Genomic DNA, 21151 nt, shown 5'->3' on the forward strand with positions numbered 1-21151 from the left:
TGTAAATAGTATTCGAAATTCTATTTTTGTGAAGAAGGCCTTGTTATATACTTTTGGCTTAATTTTCATTTATATCAGTAGGGCATAATTGGTTGGAAATGTATATTTTGTAATTACTGAGCCACTGAGCAGTTTAAATAACTTCTCACTTCTCAGAAAATTTCATCATAATGACAAGACCAGCAAATGGACTTAGAAGTGAAGCTCTGTAATAATATTAGCCACCCCAGGGCTACATCTCATAATAGTTGTTTGAGAAGACTAAATAGTTTTTCTATCCAATACCCAATCATTGTCCAAATCCTCTAAATTAAATTAATTATAAAGGACTTCTTTGAAAATCATTGATAAATAATGGGGAAAAAACTTTTTCATTCCTCCAAAAAACTTGTAAGCTCATAATTATTACTGTTTTTGGTAGCAGTTTCATATCCCAAGAATCCTAGACTTTTTTCTTTAAGCAAAGAGGCTATACCCTTAAAACCTAGATCAAAGTTTGAAGTGATCTAAACACTTAAAAAAGCTCCAGACAATTGAATATATGAATGCATGGTGATAAAGTTTTTATTTAGCACTTCCTTCGTGTCAGGTACTATGCTAAGTGATGGGGATATTTAGGGAATTTAGGCAGTCCCTGCCCTTAAGGAGCTTACAGTCAAGTAAGGGAAGACAATATATAAAGGGGAACTAGAAAGAACCAGGTAGGTTGGTTTGGATATGTCTGGGAAATGTCTTGGGGACCTACTTCTGGACATGATATGGTGAAAACTCAGCTCTCAGTGTCCAGCATCCCAGGGGCAGGGTCCAAGGTTTTGTTGGGAGAGGGGAGAAGGAGGCGACCTGGAAGGAGGAGACCCAGAGTAGGTGGCATGTTTTGAAAATGATCGAGATGTGGAATGACCTGGTACAGTGAGCTAAAAATCGGGAGACTTGGGTTTGTGTTTCAGTTCTGTCCTTAATTTGCTATTTAGCTTGGGGAAAATCACTTAGATTTTCAGAATTCCACTTTCCTCATCTACAAAATTGGAATGCTTGTGCTGTTTACTTCACAGGGTTGTTCATAGAAAAACATTATGTAAAACTTGCAATTATAGTCTAAACAATGCCTAAACCTTAGAGACATGAGTTATTGGTACTTAAAATGCTGCTTGTTTCACTATTAAAACTATCATACCAAGCCAGGAGTGGTGACAGTCATCTGTAATCCCTACAGCTGGGGCAAGCTGAGACTGGTGGATTGTTTGGGCTGGGGAATTCTAAACTTCAGTGGGGTAAAGCTGGTGAGATGTCAGCACTAAAGCCAGCACCAATATGGTGAGTTCTCTGGGAACACAGATTAAAGTTTCTGTACCCATTGGGATTGGGCCTATGAGTGACTGTTGCATTCCCTACTCAGTCAAGATAAGAAGATTCAGTTTCAACCCCACCCCACCCCCAACCCAAACAAACAGAAATCTGATTGTTTTCATGTTAGGAAGGGTGTTTAGTCTATACTTCATATTTTTGTCCATCTGCTGAAACATTATTTCCTAATTATATTTATTTCTATTTGCAGTTATTTCCACATAGCTCCTCAAAAGGCTACAAGGATGAAAAAAGTCAAAGAAGTAAGTGTATACTGCTAACTAGTAAGTATGGAATTAGACTATCATAGAAGTTTCATCAGCATCAAATGCCTTGATATTTTAGAAGTACTGACAGTGTTTCATAGGAAATGTTTGCAGAAGTTTGAAGTTCAAGATCAGAATTAGCTTTGAAATCTTGTCATACTTTTCAAAGTAACTGTGATGATTGGAATTAATAAAAACTCCTGCCTTTATCATGATTACTAAAACTTTTTCTGGTAGGCCCTGTACACCAGTATTTATAAAAACTTAATTTTTAAAATTTGATGTTCAGGATACAGAAGGATGGATGTCAGGAAAAGGTATGTTAGACTGGGTGAATTAAGGTGACTAATTCTGAATCATAGTAACATAAGATTTAGATCTAAAGGGATCCTAGAGGTGATCTAATCCTTTTTATAGGGGAAACTTGCCCGAGGTCACCTCCAGGGAAAAATCACTTAAAGCTGAACTTTGGATCATGGTTAAATTAAGTTCTTCCCAATATATGATATATTGTTCAATATATGATGAAGATTAGTTATTTATTTCCTCAATACAAAAGAAATGTTTAAAACACCAAAAGACTTATAAGCCCACATTGACAAAGACTTAGAATATACTACAGTAGCTCATAACTCTGAAGGGCTGACACTTAAAACATGGAACATTTAGCAGGGACTATTCAAAGAACTTTTACCTTTACCTTAGCTCTGCAGCATTCAAACAAACCCCTTCCTCAAAGTTCATCCCATTTGGTGTGCCAGGCCTTGGGCTTATCTTCCCATCAGCAGTCACCTTTTCCTCTGAGAGGTGTCCTGGTAGTTACGGAGAGCACTTCCTGCAATGTAGCTGATGCTGACAGAGAGCCAGGAGCTTCCCACCTTTCAAACTTGTTACCTCCTAGTCTGGAAATGCCTTTCTCAGAATTGCTATTGTGTCACGTATGTTCAGAGAAAGAAACAGAGAGCAGAAGAGTCAGCCAGGACCTTGAGATACTGACTCGGACTTAGTATATAGCAGAAAAAGAGGGAGGGAGGGAGGGAGGGAGAGAGAGAGAGAGAGAGAGAGAGAGAGAGAGAGAGAGAGAGAGAGAGAGACAGAGACAGAGAGAGACAGAGAGACACAAAGACACAGAGAGACAGAGAGAAGTAGGAATAGGAATAGGAGTTGGAGTTTCATTCCTCAAGGTCTGGGGAAAGGAAGAATATATAGCAAGCGAGGAAGTTATTTATTAAAGGCTTTTGATAGATGGCTGACTCTTTTGGACTCAACGGCCAACGCTTTTTTTTTTTTAACATATTCCCTTTCCTCTGCAGAGGTCACGGGGACCAAGGGATTGCTGCATCATTCCAAAGCATGAAATCCTCAGCACTAAGCACATGTGTCCCTGAAAATGGCTTCTAGGGTGGGCTCAGATCAGCTCCATGGATGCTCCATGGGCTATGCTTTAATTCAATTCCTGCGACACAGCATTTTTCAAAGTCACTCCCTGTTTGCTTAACACATACATGTATTGGAACTTGTCCATTTGAAAGGGATATTAGGGATGAAAGAACATGATATAGAGTGTTAGAATTGGAAAGACCTTAGAACATTGACTGTCAGAACTGGAAGAGACCTTAGAAGCCGGAGTCTGGATATTCAGTTGTCAGGGATGTCATAGAGGGGATTCCCAATGAGGTCGAAGTTGAACTAGTTGATATCTGATGTCCTTCGTACTTGTGATATTCTGTGATTCTATGAATCTGACACAACAATTCATTTCCTTACCCTTACTCCCAATGCATTCCTCAGTGATAGTGACAGGTGAGCACTTACAGAATGTATCTCTTCGTGATGATCTAAGAGCAACACCTGAATGCTCCTTTAGAATGTAGACTTACAACTTCATCTGAGAGTTTAAAGGGGAAGCTCATTTCTGTGGATGGACCCACATTTCTAGGGGGACAGGGACTCTCCTGGAGGCTTTGGATGGGAATGTAAGCTTGTTGCAAGCTGTTCGGACTAGGGTGGAGGAATACTCTGGGTTGGGGTGGGGAAGGGAAGGGAATAAACATTTATAAAGTGCCTACTATGTGCCAGACACTGCACTAAGATGCATGGATGGAGTATGAATCTATGTGCTTGATTTTAATGTTAAAAGGAATTTAATGACTCTTCCCCTCCCCCCCCATTTTAAAAGCATTTACTATTTCAAACACACTGCTAAAGGCTGGGAATACAATGAACAGCAAATATATAGTCTTTGTCCTCAAGAAGACATTGAATAACGTGCAAATAATTATGCACATGCTATATATGTAGTATAAATGGAAGGTAATCCCTGAGGGAAGGCATAAGCAGACCAGAAAAGAACTGCTGTAGAAGTTGGGATTTGAGCTGAGTCTTGAAGGAAGCCAGCAGAACCAGGAGAGAAAGTATATGGAATACAAGTAGGCTTCCCAGTCAGTTTCCATTTTGTTGCTCAGTCATTTTTCAGTTGTATTTGACTCTTTATGTCCTCCTTTGGGGTTTTCTCTGGAATAGTTTGCCATTTCCTTCTCCAGTTCATTTTACAAATGAGGAAACTGAGGCAAACAGGGTTAAGTGACTTACCTAGGGTCACCCAGCTAGTGACCAAGGTAATTTTTGAATTTGAGAAGAGGGGTCTTCCTGAGTCTAGACCTAATACTCTATTCACTACACCACCTTGATGCCCTATGGGGAAGCCCAAAAACCCTGACAGGAAAGCTAAATCACCCTGTCAGCCTAAGAGTAGCAGTTATTGCCCAGAGTCCCTTTCCCCACTGGTGGGGATTGTATATCAACTATCTGCCAGTTTCTCAGGTGTCTTCCCTCCCCAGCTAGCATGGTTGATCCCTAGGTTTAGACTCCCTGCATATTTTTCAAAATGCCTGGTCCTGCTAAACCCAGACAAAAATTCTTTAAAAACTCAGCAGACTTTACTGGTTGGGGTGAAAGTATACCATTCCTTGCAAGGTACCAGTGAAGTTTCCAGATCTACCCAAGGGCCCAGCAGACCTAATCCGCTGCCATTGTCTTCCCTGACTGTCCCTTCATATTGTAAGCAGAATTTAATGACTCTTAACCAAAGGATCATAGATCTAAGTGATTTCAGAAGCCATTTCATCCAGCCTCCTCATTTTATAGAGAGCCCAAACCTGAGGAAGTTAAATGAACTAGTCCAAAGTCACACAAGTAGTAAATGCCAGAAGGAGAATTATATACTAGACTTTCATTGCAAGCATTCTGCTAAAAGTGGGACCAACTTGAACCCTATATGTTTAATTACTAGAAATACCGAAGGAACTCATTGATGATTTGGCTTTTGGTCTGGATTCCAATAAGAGGCATCATACTGACTTTATATTTCTAAACTATTTTCCTTACGAGAGCCTCATGAGGTAAATAGTATATTATTGTTCCAATTTTATAGTTCGGGAAGTTGAGTCTCAGAGAGATAAAATGACTTTGTCCAGCAGTTAGGTGGTCTGATTACATGTATAGTAGTCTTTCCATTTCACTGTGATTTCATGATGATTACTATGTGACAGGCACTGGGCTAAATGTTTTAGAAATATTATCTCATTTGGTCCTCATAAACAACTCTGGGAGTTAGGTGCTATTGTCATCCTCATTTTACAGTTAAGAAAACTAAAACCAAGTGACTTGTCCAAGATCACACAGCAAGAAAATGTCTGAGGCTGGATTTGAACTTGGGTCTTCCTGACGCTAGGCCTAGGCCTAGTCCTCTATCCACTGGGCTACCCAGCTGCCACTAATTAGCCAATAAATCCTTTATTAAGCACCTGCCATATTTGAGGTTCTGTGCTAGGTGCTAAAGGGACCCCCAGAGACTAAAGTGTAATGGTCCCTGCCCTCCAGACATTTGCATATTAGCAACCAATGAATGTTTTGCAATTTGAGTTTAAATGGAAAAGTTAGATGATCTAAACACAGTGGCCCATCAACCTTTTGCTAAAATGGAACAATTAACATTCAAGGGGTTTGTTGAAGGAAGAGTTTCCATGTACTTCAGGAAACAGTAGGAATGTGAGTCATTCAGTTTCATTGACTTTGTGTTTGGGCAAAAATGTATTAGTGGAAAAATTGAAGACAAAGCTCCAGAGACCTCCACTGAGTATAGAAATTCACTTACAATTAATTAGAAAGCCATTTTATACACTTAATGAAGCCCATAGACGTGATTTGTAAAATATTGTAGTGTAATGCATTTGCAATCACATTTCACTTAATTGGGGACTAGGATGGGTGGGTAGAGGAAGACTTTAGGTAAACACCCTTGGGGCCTTGGCTTATTGCTGGCTTTTCACATTTGTTTTAATGAGAAAAGTCTCATTTGAACTCCAGAGGCTTCCAACAGTTCAGTAGGCTCCAGTTTATCATCTGTAAAGATTTATTGAGGCCTAGAGATCCTGGCTAGTCCCCTTGATAACATGCCCAGGAACTGGTGAATTAAAATTGTTTTCTATGAGCCCCTGAGTGAGACAACTCTTTTAATAGATCTGAGTGAGGGTTCATTTTCTAGGGGTCCAACTCCAAGGTGCTGAGTGCAGAGTGCTCCCCACCTGCTGGACATCCTGAGAAACACAAAACCCGGTGTAACTGCCTTCGACTTTTAGCAGACAATATGTATGCTCATGAAATGTGGAAGACACTCTATTTTAATGGCTCTCTGTTCTTTCTGGCATGGTGACTCTCCATGGTGGTGCATTTACTCCTCCTAATCCTGTGCTGTTTTTGTACATGTCTTTTCACAAATCTTCCATAGAAGGTTAACACCTTGTTCTTACTTTTGTGGCACCTTTTACACATAAATTGGCGTGGGTATATCCACAGGCAATCACAACATCATGAAACTTATGTGAAAACTAGGTTTATTACAAGAAGAATGAATATGCATGTGGAACCCAAAGAATTCACAATTCATACAGACCCTCCTGAAGGGGAGGAGCAAGGTGATTCTTTTCCCTTGGGAACTGCTAGGCTATGAAGATAGGAGGGTCTACTTATCTGCAAAGGACCCCAACTGCACAAGTATTTTTCCCAGCCTGGCACAGACTGGATGGGACCTGTCTTGCCTCCCAAGGGTACACAGGGAATACAGCATGGGGTGCAAACAACAAATTATGTCAGCTCAGCAGGGGTGGAGGAGGAGGAGTTGGGGCTTCATCCTTGACATATTCAGGTCCTCTTGTATGCCTTGGGTCTGGTGTCTCTGGAAAATATGGCAACTCAAAAAGACATGTTCATGGGACCCTTAACATCCCTTAACAATAGGAACATGAGAACACTTGTATGAACTAACACAATAGTGGGAAGGAATAGGAGGGAGGGAAAATAGATTTCTGATACTTTGTGACTAGAGAGCTCACACAGAGTAGGGGTAATCTGGAAATGTTTGAAATGTAAAAAACCACATCAATAAAACTTAAGACATAAAAAGTGTTACATAGCATGCTCTTCACATGATGTAGCATGTTTTGTAATGTAATCACATGACAGTATGTCTGTCACATGATGCAGTAAGCCTGCCACACAACATAATGTCTGTCACATGACATGGTGTGTCTCTCACATGATGTATTTTGCCTGTCACACAATATAGTTTGTCTGTCACATGATGTCACACATGCATCACATGATTGTATGATCAGAAGCATGTTTGACTGTGGGATGAGAAGCGTGTATGTGTATGACTTGGATCAGAAAGTGTATGTGTATGATTGTGTGATCAGAAGTGTGTGTGTGATTATGAGATCATTACTCTTCGTGATTGTGGGATCAGAAATCTGTGAGTTGTAAGATCGGAGGTATGATGTGTGCCTGTCACATGATGTGGCATGCTATCACATGATGCAGCATGCCCATCATAGGACCCAACATAGCATGTTGGTCACATGAGATGGTATGTCACCACATGGCACAGAACATAAACCATGACACAACATGTAATGCAGCGGGATCATAACATGACATAGCACGTCCACCATAAGTTGTATAACACATGCAGTACATGATACCAAAGGACAACATGTCACACTACATGTTATGCAACGTGCTCATCACATGACCTAGCATGCTCATCACATGGTATGACAGTCAATAACATGCAGAATGCTGTGTGGCATGTTTATTACAAGACATGGCATGTTCATTACAGATTTTTCACATGATGTAGTGTTTTATGTAGTGTGATCATAACAGTGCATAGCATGTCTGTCACATGACATGGCGTATATCACAAGACATGATGTGTCTATAGCATGAATGTGAGATCAGAAGTGTGTGTTTATATGACTGTAGGATCAGAAATGTGTGTGTATGATTGTGGGATCAGGTGTATGTGTGTGTGTTTGTGTGAGAGACTATGAATCAGAAGTGTGGGTGATGATAGGATAATAAGTGTGAGTATATGTGATCAGAAATGTGTGTAAAATGAGCAGAACCAAGAGAACATCGTATATAGTAACAACAATATTGTTTTAAGAACAACTTTGAGCAAATAAGTCATTTTGACTATTATAAATATCCAAATTAACTATAAAGGACATATGAAGAAAGATGCTCTCTGCATCCAAAGAGAGAACTTATAAATAGAAGTATGTATAGACAAATTTTACACACACACACACACACACACACACACACACACACACACACACACATATGTATCTATATATCTATTTGTGTCTAATGGTAGCCATCCCTAGGGCAGGGGAGGGAGGGAAGAAAAGAAATTTACATGATAACTTATGTATTTAAAAGGAACAGCAAATTGTACATAACAGATTTGCAGTTTCATGTGCAATCATCTTTTTTATCATACCATTTTATGGAAAGTTTGTTTTATTCCATAAATTAAAAAAAATGTGTGTGAATATAAGATCAAAAGCATGTGAAGTGTGTCTGTCACATGATGTGGCATGTCCATCACTTGATGTGGTGTCTGCCCCACAAAAATCATGTAATCAGATGAAGTGGCATGTTTATCACATGATGCAGTGCCTGTCATACAACATAGCGCATGGACCACAAGAAGTGGAATGTTTGTCACCTGTTGCAGCATGTCTGTCACATGATACAACACGTACCCAACATGATTGCCATACAACATGACAACTGGTCACATGATACAGCATGTACACCATGTGGCATGATATTTTAATAATATGACACAGTATATAGCATGTCTAGATTGTGACAGGCCTACCACAATGTAGCAAGTTCATCACATGACACATGTTACACAATGTATTACATGATGTGCTTGTCACATATGACGTGTTCACCAATTATGTGGTATATACATAACACAGCATTGTGATGTGTTTGTCATATGAGAATGTATTTGTCACATGAGATGACATGTGCATCATAAGAGGTGGCACTAGCATCACATAACATGTTCATCCAGTGAAATGGCATACTTTTTACATGATATATAGTATGCTATATAACCTGTTTATCAGTTACCTGTCTTGCTAGTCACATGATATAATGTATTTGTCTTATAACATACTATGTTAGCTGTGTTTGTTGCATAATATGGTGTGTTTGTCACATGACATAGCATGCTTATCATGCAGTGTAGTGGTTTGCAAAGCACATTCATCACATGACTGGCATGCTCATCACATGACATAACTTGTCCATACTATGTTTGTCACATGATGTAGAATGAGTGCACGACTCTCTATGCCTTTCTAAATTGGTCTTTGACAGCTAGAATATTAATTCTTTGGAGCTTGTAGCCTTTTATAGTTTCTAGCCATATTCTGTAGTATTAGTGGATGAATATTTATGTTACAAAGATGGGATTTCACATCAAGAAATTTGGGATTGTTGAAATCATTCATTATTTCCCCAAATGCCATATCACACGCTCTCCTGCTTTTATTCAATTCTATGTACCATTAAATAGAATACCTGGCTTAACAACTGAAGCATAATACATAAAATGATATTAATACATCCTCAAAACATAACAAAATACATCTTGATATGAATTTAAACATGGCTTAAGACCTAGTGGTTGACTCAATGAGACAAAATTTATCAATTTTACTGTAACCTTATTCCTCTTTTTTGGGGAAGGTGCTAGCCATGGATTAAAGGTTATTTAGGGAAGCAGATGGACCTTTTGAGGTTTTTATAGTTATACACTAGAAGGCAGAAAAATGTTTCTCCTCCATGTGAAAAATGCTTTCTCTCAGCAGAAAGGTGGGCAACCAGAGGTGTGAAAGGTTGTCTACAATATTAGATGTAGTCTCTGTGTCAGTTGGTTCAATTTAAGCATTTTCTTTGCTAGAAGGGAAGAGGAGGAGGTCAATTGAGGAGTATATTAAGAAATGGCCATGATATAAAAAACAAAGGGCATCAAACTGACAGTATAGAATATAAGATTATCATAGGTCCTTAGTGAAGTGGAAAGTAATGAGGCAAGGACCTGAAATATGGGGCAATCCTTGCATATTTGGCTTTGATTACAAAGTATGTTCCCAAATCTTTGAAAATCTAGGATCAAAATTCTCCAGTTCTTCCCTTTGGTTGATCTATGACTTTAGGAGAGAATTGGCTTTTAGGAGAGAGTATCACTTGCCAGGATAGCCAGAAGGCCCCTATAAATCTCTCCCAGCAGCTTGTTCCTACTGATGGTTTTCTCTACCTGGCTACCCCTTGACCAGCTGATTCAGCATTTGTGGAAGCATTAAAAATGATGGTTCCAAGCTGTAAATTCCTTTCTTCCACCCTTTTCAGTGGAAGGTGCTTTATAATGTGGGATGCAAGACTTAGGGGAATTATTTTTTTTGACACACATGGGTACCGCACAGCTGCATATCCAGCCTAGTCCAGAAACTTGGACCTCTTTTGAACCCTGCTGTACAGCAGGAGTTTTTAATCTGGGTTCTACAAATAAACATGGGGTTTGTGAATAGATTTTAAAAGAGTCTGTGAAGTTGGATGGGAAAAACTGTTATATCTTTATTTTCACCAATCTCCAATTGAAATTTTCTTCAGTTATGAATGTGGGCAAAAAATTATTCTGAGAAGGGGTCAGTGGGTTTCAGAAGACCATTAATGATGTTACAAAACACAACAGAGTTTAAGAACTGCTCTCCTAGAGGGTTCTCAGCTCTTCTGAGGGACAGATCTCATTCTGATCATGTTGAACTTAGAGTTGGGAGACCTGGCTTTGATTTTTGACTCCAAGACTCGCTAGTAGTTTGTCCAACTTTCCCCCCCAAACCTCAAGCCACCAGCTCTTATCTCAATACCCAGGCTCCCCAAAGAAGTGTCCCTTAATCTAAACATGATGTTTTTGGACATGTTTCTGGAGGGAAATTTATGCTCCAAATTTTTGCATCCCCCTCTTCACATCTTTCAGTAAAAAATGTAGCAGTCCCATGCTTCATTCCATTTGGGTCCTATGTGGATGTGGTGCTGGAGGACTTGGATTCAGAGACTGACGAATATCTTCACCTATTGGAAACTGTGTTCTTATCTGCAAAATGTAGGTCATAGGTTATAGATTTAGAGATAAAAAGGACTTTATAATGGAGGCCAACTAGTCAGTCCAAACTCCTCATTTTACAGTTGAGGAAACTGAGACCCAAAGAAATGAAGTGACTTTGCCCAAGGTCACCAGGTTGCTACATGATAGAAGTAGGATTTAAATCCTGTTCTCACCCCAAATCCAGTGCTTTTGCAGCTTTACCCTACTGCTTTATATCACCTACCTCATAAGGTTATTGGGAATAAAGCACTTTGTAAACTTTAAAGGAATAATATAATTATCCCTTCCACATTGCAACTTACCCCTTTATGGTTTTGATACATGTCAGGTTGGTGTAAGAAATTAAAGGGGAACTTTTTGGGAGTTTTGCAGAAGCTACAGATGACATGTGAAGGTCAGCAGACAACACAGAAAAAGTTCTTTTTCATACAGCATTTTTCACTTAACTTTAACTTACGTATAGCCTATGATCAAATACTTAACCCAAATTTCACAATAAGGTACTGTAAACACACCATAAAAGAAAAAGGAAAAAAAACCCAGACATTTCTGGTACAAATGGAGAGCCAAAATATTTTACAAGGATTTTCCAAATTGTGGGAGCACTATGCCCCTAACCACCCCCCCCATGTGGAAGGGATAATTGTAAACATTAGTTATGTTTATTCTATTATGAAGAAGAGATCAGTCACCATCTTAAAGCAGTGTTGTAAGAGGGGTGATAATGGCAAAAAAAGAGAGAAAAGCTCACTCTCATTCTTGGTTCTTTTTGGTTTTAATTCTGCCTCATAACTTCAGAATGAATACAGACCTGATTCATGAGCCCTTTCCAATCATTTCATCTCATCTTCTCTTTCCTTCCCTTCCCTTCCAATAGTGGTGGTGGGGGTAAGGGTCATTGATAAAATTACTGGATTGCTTACAAGGTTGGGTGACCATTGTTTGTTCCACCTCCAAGTCTGCTGTCAAAAAAGCTTAATTAAAGAGGATTGAATTGGTCTGAAGGGAGAAGGGGAGGGGGAAATGTTAGCCTGGTACTAAGGAAGGTAGCTGAGTTGTGGGTGTAATAAAGGAGTAGTTATGGTCAATAAGCCTGAAGAGGGAGGGCAATAACCTCCCTCTCATCGTGTACCGAAAGATAGAATTTTCATCTCTAATGGTTGAGATTAGCTGTAATGGTTCAGTATTCAAAGCAGCACAAGTAAGAGATTCAAGTATCCTAGGGGTATTTTTCCTCTGTGTCTCTTGAGTGTTTTGCCCCCATGTGAATTGTGTGTGCCTTAGGGGGATGCTCTAATGTGCTAGGATCATGATGCCAGGCTGTCTGAAGTCTGAGACACAAAGAACACAAAGCAGTTCAGTGGTGATAATTCTGTGTTAGAGGGTCAGCAACAATTGAATTCCTGACAACACTTTCTTTCTCAGGTGTGCCTATGTACGATTTCAGAGTCTCAACTCTAGCTTCTGACAATGAACTGGGGCAAAATTGTTAAGTGGGAGAAGTTTGTCTTTGGTGAGATTCCCTTTGTTCCAGCTTTTTCCTTTTTCCCTTTCCTTCCTCTCTCCTTTTTTTCCTTTCCTTCCTCCCACGGGGGCAGCTAGATGCACAGTAGATAGAACACTGGGCTTGGAATCAGGAAGACACATATTTATGGTTCAAATTTAGCCTCAGACACTTACTAGTTGTGTGACCTCAGGCAAGTCACTTAACCCTGTTTGCTTCAGTTTCCTTATGAGTTGGAGAATGTAACGGCAAACTGTTCCAGTATCTTTGCCAAGAAAACTCCAAATGAGGTCACAAAGAATTGGACACGACTGAACAATGACCACAAAATATAGTCACATTTTTTCCCCCCAGAAGCCTTCTGGAGATCAAGCAGGTAGAATTACAGAATCTCAGACTTGGGACCCAGAGTGGAAAAATGACTTCTCTAAGGTCACAGAGCAAATTAGTAGCAGGGATAGGATTGTAACCCAAGCTTCAGCTCAAAATTCTGTGCTATTTCCTGGCAAATATGAAGTAGTGGGGAAACAGAATTAAGAGTGACAGTTTGTTTTTTCCTTTTTTTGTTTCCTATCCTGTTATTTTGTCATCTTCAGGGCTCCTGGTTAGGAAACTCCATTTACCTTTGCAGATCAGAAACTGTTCTTCATCTTATAGTATTAGAAAATTGCCCAAGGTGCTTGCCCAGGGTCCAACAGCATCAGAAGTTGGAAGTGAACCAGTCATTCTGACTGCAAGGTGGCCCTTTCTCCCCATTACTTTGTCATACTACCTCTCCATATCATCTGTTTTAGAGGTAGAAGAGGATCTTAGAGATTATATTGTCCAGGCAACACCATCACTTTGCTGATGAGGAAATGGAGGCATAGAGGGTTACATCCCAGCTCTATCACTTACTGGGCTGCTAGGTGGCATTGTGGATAGAGCACCAGGTCTGGAGGCAGGAAGATATCTCCCTGAGTTCAAATCTGACGTCAGACTCTTACTAGCTTGATCCTGGGCAAGTCACCCTCTTTGCCTCAGTTTTATCATCTGTGAAATGAGTTGGAAAAGGAAATGGCAAACCATTCCAGTAGCTTTGCCAAGAAAACCTCAAATGGTATCAGGAAGAGTCAGACACGACTGAACAAAAACCACTTGCAAGTTGGCTATGGAGCCAGAGGATCTAGACTAATTATTTAAACTCTCTGAATCTCAGTTCCTTTATTTCTAATGAGGGGATGATATTTGCAGTGGGCTATGCAACAGTGTTGTTGTTGTGATAGCTAGTAAATATCTGAGGCAGGATTCACACTCACATCTTCCTGCCTCCAAGTCCCCCACTCTATTCATAATGCCACATAGTTGCCTCTTATTTTTCCTGTTTCCTTCTATCATGAGTTGCCTTTTCAATACTTGATATCACTGATAATACTAGATGTCACTTTGATAATATAGGTACTCAATACAAGATAGATCATTCCGGTGTGATTATATTTTTATTCAACATTTATCCTTGTTTAAAACTGATGATTAACTGAAGGACACCTTGAAATATTGTGCTGCCAAGAAATGTGTGGCTTACAGTGTAGTGGAGGAACATTAGTCTGGAGGTCAGAAGACCTAGGTTCTTGTTCTGGCTTTTGTCCATTAACTAAAGAGGTGAATTTTGGACAATTTCTTTTAGGACTTGTAAAACTCCAGGGTAAGGCTAGGTCTCTAAGGCAGGTACCTTCTTGCTCGAGTAGTCTGTGTTCTCTAAGGTTCCTTCTAAGCACTGACATTCTATGTTCTAAGGGTCTCTCCACCTCTATGTTCTCTAAGTCTTTTTTTCCTTTCTAGTTCTGTGGTTCTATCTTCTAAGGTCCTTTTCAGCTCTCACATTCTATAAAGTCTAAGGTCCCTTTCAGCTCCGACTTTTCACTCTGACTTTCAAAGGTTTATTTATTTGTATATAAGGGGTTGCCTTTTGCTGATAAAGAAAGCAAAGAAAGATGTCTGGAAGGACAGAAAAGCTTAAATCAAAAGTGCCATTGTCATTTAAAAAAGCTATCTGAAGGTGGACAAAAGCATCTTCAGATTTATAGTTCAAGTCCGTGAGAAAACAATTTGGTTTATAATGAATTGGTTTTCATATTCTTCAGGGAGTATAGCATCATAGCATTAGAAGACTTGGGTTCTATGCCTAGTTTTGCTACCAAATGGCCGGGTTGGTTTCTCTGAGCCTCAGTTTTCTTATCTATAAAATAAGGGGGTTGGCCTAGGAATCCCTGCAAATTTAAAATTCAGCAATGTTGTATAAAAATCCAAGAACATTTTGGAAGGGATGTATGTAGCCCTAGAAGAATCCTTGTTCCTGTCTCCTCCTGGAACCTAGTTTACCAATCTAAGCACTGGGTTTGGGCCCCAGTGACTTTCCAGTGGTCATTTAGTAATAAGTGAAGGAGCCAGTTATTGAACCCAGCTCTTTTGATTCTAAGATGATTTTTTTCTTTTTCTTTTTTTTCATCATACCACCAATAGCATGGAACTTACCAGAAATTGTAATACTAGAAAATAATCTGGTTAGTGCCTGGACAACTCTTAAGTTTCCTAAATCTATACTAGTTTCCCCCTAGCCTTTATTATGCATCCTGGTCTGATGTACCATATCAACTATGCCCTGCTCAGGGCTTTGGAACTATCTGGGAAAGTTACTGTCCATGCATCCCTTCCAGAATGTCATCTCTGTGTTGCCAAGCCTTGAGATGAGCTAAAATTTGCTACTTAATAACTTCCACAAGTGACTCCTAGTTCTGTCCTATGAATCCAGGCAGAGCAAGTATTAATCCTTCATGCAGATGACAAACCTTTAAATATATGAAGACAAAAATTATGTCTTCCTTAAATGTATGCTTGAAATTTATTCCTATTAAATGTCATCTTAATAGAATCATCTCATTATTCTAGGCTATGAAGACCTTTTAGGTTCCCAGTTCTGTCATCCAATGTGTTAGCTCCTCTTTCCAACCTCAAGGCATGAGCAAACTTGATATGAATATATTATATTTTTAACCAAGTCATTGATAAAGCTAGCAAGCCAAGCAGGATCAAGGACAGTGAGGACACTGTAGCTTCCCTATGAAGATTTCCCTCCGCAGTGACAATGATTCTCTGATCACCACTCCTGGAGACTTATTCAGGTAGTTCCAAAATCGCCTAACTACAATCTTTCAACCCACACTTCTCTTGTCCACCAGGATAGCAGGAGATAGTTTGCCAAATGCTTTTCTGAAATCCAGGTATATTTTGTCAACTGCAGCTCACTGATGTACCAGTCTAGCAATCCTGCCATAAAAGGAAATGATGAGGTTAGCCTGCTATGATTTGTTCTTAATGAGCCAATTATTTCTGAATATTTATAAAAAAAATCCCCTCTGACAATGTGTTTGAAAATATTGTCAGGAACTGAAGTTGATCAAACTCATTAGCTTATTGTCTGGAAACATGGCATCCTCATTTTGAAGACTGGAACACTGTTTGTCCATTTCCAGTCTTGCATCACACTACCTATTCTCCATGGGTTTATTTTTAAACAATTTTTTTACTGATACTTTTTAATATTTCCTTTCTTTCTGGGCTTATGATTGAGACTTCCTTTTTAACAACAACAACAACAACAACAGAGCAATTTAGGAAAACTTTGTAATACATCACTGGAGTCTGACAGGGTATGAAATGTTTCCCACTCATAGTTACTCTCCATTCCAATGCTGGCAGCAAGGCGCATTTTCTTATCTCTTCTTTGGGGGACAAGCACGGTCATTATAATTATACAACATTCAGTTTTTCACTTTTAAATTTTTGTCCTTTCTGTTTACATTGGTGTAGTGATTGTTTATTTTCTGCTTCCTTCAGTCTACATTTGCTCGTATGTTCACATATGACTGTACATTTCTCTGAAATCTTCATATTCATCATTTTTATGGTAACATCCAACATATTCACTATCTGGGAGGCAGTTCATCTGAGTATGATTGCTTCAATGCTTATTTCCTAATTTGTCCTATTTTTCCTTTTTGAGTATATTTGTTCTATCCATTTCGGTCTGAAGATCATTCTTCTTTGTAGAGAAAATAGAAACAAAGTAGGATGTTAACAGTTCCGAATTTATGTCTTTAGTTATTGCCTTTCCATCCACTTCAAAGCATTAGTATTTACATGCAGCATGAGAAGGGAATGCAAACATGTTACTGAACTCAAGCATGGAAGCATGCAGAGGCAATGGGATGCTAAACTTCCTACATATCAGGAGTCTGGAATCTAGCCTTCTAGCCCAGAAAGGACATTTTCATGGCAGTACCAACTTTACAAGTTGCCTCATGAGTAGCTCCAGATTCAAGAGTTCCTGAGTTTTAGAATTTCAGGTATTAGATTTTCTAGAGATAAATTTTCTTACACATCCTATTGCTTAGAGAAAGAAGACAGTCTATATTTCTTCTGCATTTCAGTCTTTGGAAGGGCAGCATCCTATTTGGTGCATGAAACCACTAAGAATATAACTGAGCCAGAAGCTGAAGATGGAGGAGGCTGTAGTCAAGCAGTGTCCAGAAGGGACTGGTGAAAAAATGCCAGGGAGAGACTTTGAGATCCAGGTCATTGGGAACCATGTAAGGACATCAGTAGCTCTGTAACCCTGTGGCATCAGAGGCATGAGTTGCTCCTTTTCACACATCCTTTGGCTGAATTTATTCCTTATTTATGTGACATTTGTGTGTATCCACAATTCCCTGTAGAGACTGAGTATAGTTCTGTGAATCTGTGTTCTTGGTTTAGGGGGAAGATTCTTTGTTGCTTTTGTTCTTATAATGCTATTTCAGTAAATGCCATTGCTTTTAGCTAATTGTGACTTTTGGCTGATTATTGGGACATAAACACATCAGTGGGGGCTCAGAAGCTAGTTTAAGTGCAGACTCATAGAATACCTTGAACCTGGTGTATTTATTCCCTGGGAGACCTATTCTAAAAGTGTGAGTTGAGAGTTTTCCAGAGGGGCCACTACAGTAAGAAAAATAGCTATAAGATATTTCCCCAAAGATGTAGAATACACTTTCCCAAAAATATACACAGAATTGACAATAAGGAATGCATGGAAAGGCACACACATTTAATAACAATAACAACAACAGCTAACTAACATTTATATAGCACTTATTATGTGCCAGGCACTGAGCTAAGTGCTTTAAAATTATGTCATTTGGGGGCAGCTAGGTGATGTAGTGGATAGAGCACTGGAGTCAGGAGGACCTGAGTTCAAATCTGACCTCAGACACATATAACACTAGCTGTATGACTCTGGGCAAGTCACTTAACCCCAACTGCCTAACAAAACAAAACAAACAAACAAAAAATTATATCATTTGATCTCACAACAATCCTGTGAAGAAAGCTAAGGCAAACAGAGTTTGAGTGACTTGCCTGGCATCACATAGTTAGTAAGTGTCTGAGGGTGGATTTGAACTCAGATCTTCCTGAACTCCAAGCCTGGCACTCTACCCACTGTGCCAATTAGCTGCCTTCACAGATAGAAAACATGAGTGTCCAGGGCACTTGAATAGAGGGGCGTCTCATACTTGTAGTACTTCAGTACTGCTCTTGCCTTCTAGTGGACCTACTTCCTGCTCGACTTGCAGGGCATAGTTACTTCTGGGTGCGTAGTCTCTCCTGGACCTGTGGTTGTGGTTTCTAGCCTCTTTGGGCATGGCTTCTTGTTCCTTTTTTTTTCTTTCAGTAGCTGTATAACATTGCTCTTTTGGTACTGCAGTAATGTACAGACACGGCTGTGCTGGGTACATGTTTATGGAGCTTCTTTCTGTGTCTAGCTTCTGGTTTCAGCTGGATTCCTTAGCTGAGGTGCTGTCTTTTCTATATAAGAGAAGAGTGGGTTCTGTCCTTATTCTTTTAGTCTAAGAGATAGTCTTTTTTTGGTCATTTGTTGTTGTTCAGTCATTTTCACTTTTCCTGACTCCATTTGGAATTTTCTTGTCAAAGATACTGCAGTTTACCATTTCCTTCTCCAGCTCATTTTACAGATAAAGAAACTGAGGCAAACAGAGTTAAGTAGCTTGCCCAGGGTCAGACAGCTAGTAAGTGTATGAGGCCAGATATAAACTTAGGAAGATGACTCTAGGTCCAGTATTCTCTAAAAGACAGGGCATTAACCTACCATATCATTGGACTAGAAAGAAAAACTCTTAGTTATTTTTCCTTTCATGAAAAGGGGCTATTTTTCAAGCGCTGATAATAATGAACATTTCCTTTCTAAAAGGAAGGACCTTGTTCCAGAAACTAAACTCTCTGAAACACAGAATAGCTAACTAGTGACAACAGGCTTTAGTCTTTTTTTTTTTTATAAACTTTGATTTTCTGTTTGTTAGGAATAGGTTCTTTGTTAGAAGCCTCATTCTGATTTAGAGTTAGAAATTCCTTTTTCCTCTCTGATCAATTACTTCATGGAGATACTGTTCAACGTGCCTTCCTCCTCTGCCCCCCCAACCCATTCTCTGATGACTTTTCCAAAAATCCCTACAGAGCTACTTCTGACCAATTGCAATTTTTTTAGGAGGCCTGTGGGCCTGCTATAAAAATAAATCTGAGCTGGCACAAAAGATAAGCTTAGAGGGCAAAGTGTCATCGTAGTCTTCCTTCCCAGGGATATTCTTGCTTTTAATATATTTTTTTTTGGTCTCACATAAGCAGCCTTACCATAATAACAGCACTAATCGTATGTGGTTATTGTGAGGATCAAGTGAGAATATGTATAAAGTGCTTTGAAGGTTTGAAGTACATATATAGCAGCTATTATTATTATTATCATCATCATTATTATTATTGTAGTTTATGTGATAGGCACTGAGGATCTCAGAGTAAGAGCAGTAAGATTGAGAGGGAGGGTACCAATGCTAGAGACATTTCTGGGAGGATTTGTTACTATTGGCATAGAGGAGGAATTGAATGGGGAGGCCATTAAGGGAGTGGAATGAATCAAAGATAACTGATAGCATCATAGTGTTTAGAATTGAAAGGGACATTAGGTACTCCCCTCTCCCCCCCATTATTTTCTAAGTGAGAAAACTGAGGCTCAGAGAAATTAAATGACTTGCTCAAAGTATATAGCAGAGTTTGAAACTGAGCTTTTTGATCCCGGAAGGTCAGGAATAGAGGAATAAAGTGGTTTTTGTTATTTGTTGCCATTTTCCTTCCAGGTATGTGATGTAGCATGGGAAAAATGGGGAGTTTGGTGTGTTCACTGAGGGTACCCAACCTTTGGTTTTTAGGGGGAGAGATGATGATAAAAAGGCAAGCCTAGTGTACTGTATGTGTCTGGGAAAATACCACTATTACTGATTCAGCCCGGCTTAGTAATCACCCCTGGTTAATAGAGCAAGGGGCCTAAAGCCTGTTGGATCACTCAGTCTCATGGTGAAGACCAATGACATAAGTCCTTTGCTTTGACAGGTGTGAAATGAAACCCTTATCTTCATCAGTAAGTGCCTTGAAAAGTGCATTGTCTTGATATTTCCCAATAGCTTGCTGTAAAGGAATAGGAGGGAAAACAATAACAACCCAAGAATCCTGTGTCTAATTACTGGAGGTATTAATTACACAGATGATTTTGAGGTTAATGACTCATTAGCACATCAAAAGAGTAATAAGTTCATTGTTTCCATATTTTTGTGCAATCGGGCAGAAAGCTGTTTCTTAATGTTTGGGTACCTTAATCAGATCATAAAGAATATAGGCCCTGCATTTGTCTTTTAAGGTAAGGCTGTGAAAATTTTAATGGCATTGATTTTCACTATATGAGTACATTTTGTATATGCTACAACACTAATGTTACTGTTTGAGATTCCAGATTGAGTCATAAGTATCATAGAAAAAGTATTGGATTTGGATTCAGAAGGCCTAGATTAGAACTGAAACTCTACTGACTCTTTTCTGTGTTACCTTGGGTTAGTCACATTCCCTCTCAAGGCCTCAGTCTCCTCATCTATAAAATAAGAAGTTTGGACTAGAAAGTTTATGAGGGCTTTTCCAAGCCCTAATGATTGTTATGATCCTAAGTAATTTTCCCTCATTGGGTCTCATTTCAGTGAAATAAAGCAGTTGGATTAGATGATCTCTAAATCCTATGTATTATCCTTACTAAAGGATGCTATTATCCCTTTTGTCAGAGTATGCCCTCCAAGTCATATATACATATATACATACACATATACATGTGCATATAAATGTATATGCATAGATAATTTAGTGGTAATGGTGATGGCTTTTAATTCTTCATTCATAGCTTCTCACTTTGTGTCTACCCAGTGACTAATGGCTCCTGAAACATCAGAGGGCTCTCTAAGCAAAATTGTGTGGTCTCAGAATACTTCAAAAGCCTAGCCTTCCCTTTTAGAGGTGTTCTAGCTCCACCCTGGGGCCCTTTCTCCTCATACTACCTCCCTGCTCTTGTCTCACCATCTCTCATCAAAATTTGCT

General features: G+C 39.3%; 1 protein-coding gene across 3 annotated transcripts in view; it reads left to right on the forward strand.

Moving 5' to 3' along the window:
• The window catches only part of DCDC2C (doublecortin domain containing 2C), a 184875-nt gene that overhangs the window by 3597 nt on the left and 160127 nt on the right, over positions 1-21151 (forward strand). For all 3 annotated transcript variants that reach the window (XM_078149064.1, XM_078149066.1, XM_078149065.1), the window contains exon 2: positions 1556-1607. In XM_078149064.1, the coding sequence (XP_078005190.1) occupies positions 1556-1607 (52 nt within the window). The remainder of the gene's footprint in view (positions 1-1555; positions 1608-21151) is intronic.

The sequence above is a fragment of the Phascolarctos cinereus genome, unplaced genomic scaffold, assembly GCF_003287225.1.
Source record: "Phascolarctos cinereus isolate Bilbo 61053 unplaced genomic scaffold, phaCin_HiC Scaffold_2;HRSCAF=192, whole genome shotgun sequence".
In the NCBI taxonomy this organism is placed as follows: domain Eukaryota; kingdom Metazoa; phylum Chordata; class Mammalia; order Diprotodontia; family Phascolarctidae; genus Phascolarctos; species Phascolarctos cinereus.